Source organism: Frankliniella occidentalis, unplaced genomic scaffold (assembly GCF_000697945.3).
Source record: "Frankliniella occidentalis isolate FOCC.00 unplaced genomic scaffold, Focc_3.1 Scaffold94, whole genome shotgun sequence".
Classification (NCBI taxonomy): domain Eukaryota; kingdom Metazoa; phylum Arthropoda; class Insecta; order Thysanoptera; family Thripidae; genus Frankliniella; species Frankliniella occidentalis.
In genome coordinates, this window is record NW_026267223.1 from 4,209 (window position 1) to 11,284 (window position 7,076).

Here is a 7,076-nt window from a genome sequence, read left to right on the forward strand (position 1 = left end):
CCCCCCCCCCATACTTTTCCGAAGGCAATGGTGGCGATAATTATACTACTTGTTCCTTGTCGTCGCAGCCGCAGCCCACCTCACGATGCCGGTCCCGGCGCGACTCTGTCTGGTGATCGCCGTCATCGTCGCTCTCCTGATCGCGGTTGTGACCCGGACCAGCGCGGCGGCGGTCAAAGCAGGTACAGTACAGAGAACCATGTCTTGCTGGGCACGAACCGTCGTTAAAACCCTCTTTGAGGTCTTGCGCCCGAGGTCTCTCAAAGGCGCACTTCGAATCTGCTCGCTTCGCCCGCGCCGAGCAGAAGCCTGCATCAGGTCGGTCCACTAGTCGCGAAGAAACATGTGCGACGAAGATGGAGCAATTGGCTATGGCTCGAGCATATTACTCCAAGGAGTCTGGCTTGCTTCCCGCACCTGCCGCTCTCGGACGCTCCCGGTACTGGTCGACTGACTGATTCAGACCTCTGCCGCGACACCGAACTAGTTGGCAGGATTGACCACTGGCGCATCCTCTTCACGCTCTCAAGACTCTTTTTGGTTGTTTACCTTTTTATGCTGATGCGGTCTTGTTCGGCTTTTGACAGGGGACTTGTTTGACCTGTGCAAGAGGAATGATCCGCAGCTTAACGAGTGCGTCAAAGACTCCATCACGAAGCTTCGGGCGACCTTCAAGAAGGGTGAGTGTCGGGGCGTCGTTACCTTCTTCGCCCGCGATAAGACGGGAATGCTGGCCGCGCGTTGCACGCGGTGCCGGCAGCGCGGCTGGCCCTGCCCGGTGTTTGGTACAATGGTGCATTCGAGGGTGTATCGGCTTCAACCTTTTCTCCGACTTCAGGTATTCCGGAGCTGCGGGTGCCGTCTCTGGACCCTATGGTCGTCCCCCGGATCTCCCTCAACCAAGGCAACGGCCCAGTGTCCATCACCAGCAGCTTCAAGGACCTCCACATCCAGGGCTTCTCCGACGTGCAGATCAACAGTGTCAAGTGAGAACGAGTCCTCGGCTGTCTAGATTTGCTACGACAGTTTTGTAAACTGCTTGATGTGACAGGGTCGACCTGCCCAACTTCCGGATAGACGTGGACTGCTACCTGCCGTGGTTCTACACGTGGGGGGACTACGATATCAAGGGCCAGATACTCATCCTGCCGATCAGTGGCAACGGCCCGAGCTGGAGCAACTACAGTAAGAGGCAACGTTATTCTAATTCAGACAAGTCTGTTTGTATCGAATTGTTGACAAAACCAATGCAATTTCTTGTTATGTTATTTCGCAGCGGACGTGAGGGGGCGGGCCGTTATCACGGGACACGAGGTCGTCAAAAAGAACAAGACCTACTTCGGCATGGAGGACATGAAGTTCGACGTGGACGTCGGCCACGCCACTATTCACATGGACAACCTGTTCAACGGAAACAAAGCTCTCGGTACGTTTGAATTTGAGAGGAAAACTTTGTACTCCCAAGACAACGAAGACACAAACGAGGGATCCACGATAAAATTGTCATACAGTTTGGAAAGTTTTTAAAGCATTTATTTATGTTACAGAGGATTTGCAATATTAATTTGTTTTTTGAAATCATGCATTGTTGCGGACAAGCTTGTCCAAAACGAAACTTAGCCTAGGTTTAACTTAATGTATGCTTAATGTAGGCTAAGACGCTTCAGTTTTATTTTGTAGGCTTTACACGTTCAGATCGACAGGCGACGACTGACATTTATTGGATACGTTCTAGTTAAAAATCATCCAATCAGCGGCCTTAAAAACCCACAAGAACGTATCTCACAAATGGCAATCGAAGTCAGTCTAAACCCTGCAAAACAAAGAAATTCTTTGTAAACAGTGTAGCCACTCAAAGCGAGGCTAGTAGCGATTCAAGCCCGTAGTAAGAAAGTCCCTCAAACTGCACATCCCTGGACAGTAACTCCAACAAAAATGAAAAGAAATAGGGAAGGTCGAGATCCTACCAAACAAGGAAAGAACGTTCTCTCCTCCGTCTTAATCCTGGATGCGAAACTTTTGTTCCAGGTGACACGATGAACCAGTTTATGAGTGACAACTGGAAGGCTGTGTATTCAGAACTCAAACCCGTTATCAACGAGGCTGTGGGCACGCTTCTGAGGGATGTGGCCAAGAAGATTTTCGATAAATTTCCTCTGGAAGAGCTGTTTCCTATGTAGAAGCGGCCATCTCTAGTCGGGCTAGATTATAGTCTGAGACAACATAGGACCCATCATTTCCTGTTTTACCCGAGGAAGTGTGATGCGCTGCTAAACTGTTGTAGCCGACCCATCCTTCGCTCTTAAGGACACGGCTGTACTTCAGCAGACTTAATTTGGCTGTGAAGGCTTGCTGCTTCTTGTTATTTGTTGCCGCTCTCAGTGACTTGACAGTGTGTGGGAAGCGTCTCTTTCCTGCAGAATGTCTGGTTTTGGTACACTCTGCGCCGAAATGTAGGCAGCTCAACGTACAGCTGAATGAAGCTTCTTGGGCTGCCTACATCTGAGGCGTTTCCAACCGCGACTGAGTGGACGCTCCTCCCAAGGACGCGGTCCATCGTTTTGCCGTGGGCGCCGCAGACAGCGCGACAGTGGCGACTTGGAGAGACTTCAACAAGACTTTTGTGATACTAATGCGTATGGTTGCTCACTTTAGAAATAATCAGTGTTAAGTTACCGCTAGCAAATACATTACTATAGATTGATAGGTACGGTTTAATGTAATCGAGTCTGTGTTTTATTTACCAATTCGACTATCAAGTGCATAGTTGTGTTTAGTAGTTCACACCGCCTCATGCAGTTCCCACATCCTTGCACGGCATGTCATTGTGAAAACAGTATTTCAATATTTGATGTAAGCACACCAAATGGATTAAAAAGAAAGGTGCCAATTTACAGTTCAGATCAGTTAATTTATTCTTATTCTTCCCCTGCTCTAAAAAGGCAACACTAGAACAGTCCCAATGATAATGTACAAGAGTGGAACGGAATGCCCCACTGCAGTGTAATTTTTTTACTAGGAAATTTCCGTAGAAACTACAAAAGTTTTGTGCTATTGCAGTGTATATTGTCATGAAAATGATTAGTACTTAGTTTTTTTTCTTTGGTATTATTTAGTATTTTTTTTCTTGGCATTACTAAACGTTTTCCTATAACTGTAATGCATAATACTAGGAATACGTTTAGTAATACTGGGGAACGGTTTACAGTATTACTTAAGAATTTCTTGATAATATACACAGTTAAGAGTGTGTTTTAAGATTAAAACAGAATTTGTACCTGACTACCCATGCAACAGTGAGAATCTTCTGCTCTCGAGCTGGGACTGGAAATCCTGTGAAATCCTCGAATCATCGTGGCAACGAAGAGAGCAAACATTCGGGAGACGCAACCGGTTGACTTGTCTCGGTAAGGTGGGCACACGAAAAACAAGGAGAGGAAAAATATAGCAAAAAGCAGGAAGACGACAGGCTCGCAAACATTCGGCGTTGAGTGTATTTCGCTTATTTTATTTTAGCGCACCTGGTCAACGATCTCACCTCAAGCCATCCCTTCCCGGTTCCCTTCCGCCCCCTCTCTCCTCCTCTCCTCCCCCTGTTGACTCCACCACACTCTCCCAGCCCTCTCCACTCGCCTTGCTCGCCCCGGCGCAGCCGCCCCAGCAGAGCCCCACAGTACCACGCGCTACAACACCAGAAGCACCAGAACACCGGTGAGGGCCACAAGGGACTTGCTGGGTGCGCGACGGAAAGCATGTAAGTACAGGCAACACATGGATGAGACCGATATCTGTGAGCTGCACATGTAAAGCGATTAGTTTTGCACACGTCTATTATATGCCATTTGCTGCGCAAACTTTAGACATTTCTTAATCCTATAGCAGCTGCAGACCATTTGTTTCCCCATAATAGCATAGGTCTGTGTTGGTCCATGTGTGTAAAATTTATACGTTTACGATTTACGACACGTATAAAATGTTCACATCACGTAAGGGTGCAACGCCAGTTGGACACATGTGCCAAACCACGATCTGCACACATTGGTCTGCAAATATTGCACGTTTGTTTTGCCAGTGCAGAGAGAAACATTATACATGCGTGTGCGTGGAAAGTTCGTTGAGTGCAAATACAAAACTAACAATTCTATTTGTTTTCGCCCCGCTGTCTAGAGAACATAGATTTAGAAAATTATCGGAATCTATTTTCGACTCCGTGTCCACTGTCGGACGGACAACTTGATGCTATTAAGGTACCCCATAGAATAGAAATAATATTCGTGAACGTTTGGCTATTACTGGCTGGTTTTGGCGAAAAATTGTGGCCAACTAACGGATGGCACAGTTTCGCACTTCATACTAGGGAGCATCCATAAGTTACGTCCGTTTTTCTCGGATTTATTCGACAAATTACGCGAACTCAGCGCCTGTGAGACTTGGGGTAGGCCACCCCGCAGTGCACACATGCACTGCAGACAAGATTTTGCCTAACTATCAGGCGCTAAGAGAGCTTGCAGAGGCTGGATTTGGCAGGTTCGGAACGGTCACTCGTACTTTGTTAATAATCCCTTATCTTGTAGATATCGGATATTTTTTCTCTTTAAAACGTACTACACAATGACGATATTATTTGGTGCAATCACTGGTAAAACAAAGGAGTACTTTTAATCCGGAGGACTATCTTGGAACTTTGAACTGTCGGCAAATCCACATTTTGTATCCCATCCCACCCAAAAAATATTTTCGGGCTTTAGGAAGAGGGTGTCGGTTACCTAAACTCAATTGTAACTGACTAGAAATCACTGAACTTTTTCTTAACCCACATCGGAGCGACAACGATTTTGCCTTTTAGACATTGACTTTTCCTGTTTGACGTCGTTTCAGGGTCGTTTCCTTGAATCGCTTGATTCCAGCGTCTACGCCACATAGGTGGCATGTTTTCTTGGCATATTTCTTGTACGCTGCTGTTGTTTTCTTATCGCCGCCATTGTTGCCTGTGCGAGTACCGCCCTGATGGCAGGGAAAGGCCACTTCATTTCGTTTCTTTCTCCCGCCCCGCCGCACCCATGCCCTTGTGCGCTTTACGGGCGTGGCGTGCGGCTCAGCGACTCAGCCTTATTCGCCCCAAAATGAGGCGGCTGCTCGCGGCGCGCGCGGCGAGGGGAGAGATGCGCGGTGCACCGCGGAGAGGAAGGTCACCGGCGGTGGTTGTTTAACGCTCGATTCAGCGAGTCATTCACCTGGAGTGGTGATGGGTTGTGGAGAGGGAGGGAGGTATAGAGTCACTCGAAATAAGAGGTTGTTATTTTCTTACCAACGTCCCTGTGTCCTGTGCTCCTGGACGCCTGGCACTGCAAGGTGGTTTGCTGCTATACTGTGTGACTCCTGTAGGACACTCTTAGGTGGGTAAATGGCAATTCGTGCACTTAAGCGAGTACTAGTGTGAAATCTTACTTTGATATTCCCACACTTGTGCCGCAATATGTACGAATGTTGTTCACACACCTACAAGTAAGCGTGTAACATTCGCACATTTGGCTTTACGGTGTGTTGTACGCTGTGTCTGCGGGGAAAGCTCCTCCCTCCTGTCCGGAAGTCCACACGCGGCCACCGCCGTACGGAGAAACACCCTTCGTTTCGTGACGTAAGCTTAGTTGCCCTTAGAGCCCTACGGGTGGCACTGATCACTACCGCTTTACTCTATCAACGGCTTAAAACTCGCGGAAAAAACTTATTCTTTTGTTCTTCTGACACATCATTTTTGACCTCCAAAAGAAATTTATTCTGCCGTTTCATACTGAATAATGCAGACATATACCACAATGTCACTGAAAGAAGATGTAATGTATGGTGTAACTGTTCTAGACGACACTACGTCTATTGTTCGTCAAGAAGCTCCAGAGATGTTCGCCGCTCTCGCCTCCCTCGTGCTACTGCAGGCTCTCCACGCGTCCTCGGCGGCCGACAACCTCCGTGAGTAGCAGATGCCAGTCATCATATGCGCGCACCTTACACTGTAAATATTGGGTGTCCAACAGCTATGCGACTTAAGTTGCAAGACCCTAGAACCAGTGCGAAAGTAAGTCACACAACTGCTGGTGGACACCTTGCAATGACTCGTGTGATTCCAAAGGTATGAGATCCACCCGAGGGTATCCTCTACACTTTGGTCCCGACCGAGGTCCCGACCATCTCAAAACTTTACACTGAGAAAAATATTTCCTGCCGGGCACTAAACGGTTGTTTAGTGCGTCCTACTTTGTACATGGCACAAAAAATTTAGTTCCCACCACTAAAATTACTGTGCGTGGCAACATAATTTTAAAGCTCGGCAACAAAACTTTGGAGCTCAGGCACAACTGTATAATGCGTCAAAAACTTTCGGTCTCGGGACAAAATGCTTATTGCTCCGGACCAAAAGTTTTTCTCAGTGTACGGTAAACTTTCGGCTGTTCACAAGGTGCCCCGGAACGGCATGACCTAAGTTACGCATACATTTTTGCGTTTGGGCACCTTACTTTAAGTCACATCTACAGGAAAATGTGATGTGCAGTAAATTTTCTTGGGCTGGAATGCTACGTTTTCCTACCAGAGCTGGACATATAGTGCTACCAAAAGGCTTTGATGTAGACACTAAACGTATGTAGTGCTCAGGCTTTAAGTTTTTTTTTTTTCAGAGCAGCTTCTCGATACCTCAGATCAGTTTAGCCCCACTGCCATGCAGACTAACACTATTGTGCAGACACAATTCAGAGAACCAGCGAACGGAGCCACGACATTTTTGGTCAGCCAGCCCCGTGGCCATATCGCAGTCATAAGCCACCGTGACTTCTACATGGTTAAAAAAAGTTCCTTGAATTTCAAGTCCCGGTCTTGGATCTTATCCAGTGCGCTATTGACATCCAAGGCCGGGTTTTGAAATTCAAAGGAACTTTTATTTTACCGTGCATGCAGCTTCAAAACATTCCTTGCGAGTGCCGCTTGACCCTCGGGTCAGATCTGATATCACCTGCTTTGCCGGAGCCGGATAACACCAAGAACGACCAACCCCCCTAGCACCGTGCAGCTCAGGTTGTTCTGCC

General features: G+C 47.6%; 2 protein-coding genes across 2 annotated transcripts in view; both read left to right on the top strand.

Annotated features, from left to right (window-relative positions):
• Window positions 1-2,901, top strand: part of LOC113215637 (protein takeout-like) — a 4,955-nt gene extending 2,054 nt beyond the window's left edge. The window contains exons 3-8 of the mRNA XM_052269520.1: window positions 69-182; window positions 588-680; window positions 839-986; window positions 1,052-1,185; window positions 1,277-1,426; window positions 2,029-2,901. Coding sequence (XP_052125480.1) covers window positions 86-182; window positions 588-680; window positions 839-986; window positions 1,052-1,185; window positions 1,277-1,426; window positions 2,029-2,180 — 774 coding nt within the window. The 5' untranslated portion in view covers window positions 69-85 and the 3' untranslated portion in view covers window positions 2,181-2,901. The remainder of the gene's footprint in view (window positions 1-68; window positions 183-587; window positions 681-838; window positions 987-1,051; window positions 1,186-1,276; window positions 1,427-2,028) is intronic.
• Window positions 2,902-5,816: 2,915 nt separating this feature from the next.
• LOC113215635 (uncharacterized) overlaps window positions 5,817-7,076 on the top strand; it is a 3,781-nt gene continuing 2,521 nt past the window's right edge. The window contains exons 1-2 of the mRNA XM_052269480.1: window positions 5,817-5,967; window positions 6,033-6,127. Of these exons, the coding sequence (XP_052125440.1) occupies window positions 5,817-5,967; window positions 6,033-6,127 (246 nt within the window). The remainder of the gene's footprint in view (window positions 5,968-6,032; window positions 6,128-7,076) is intronic.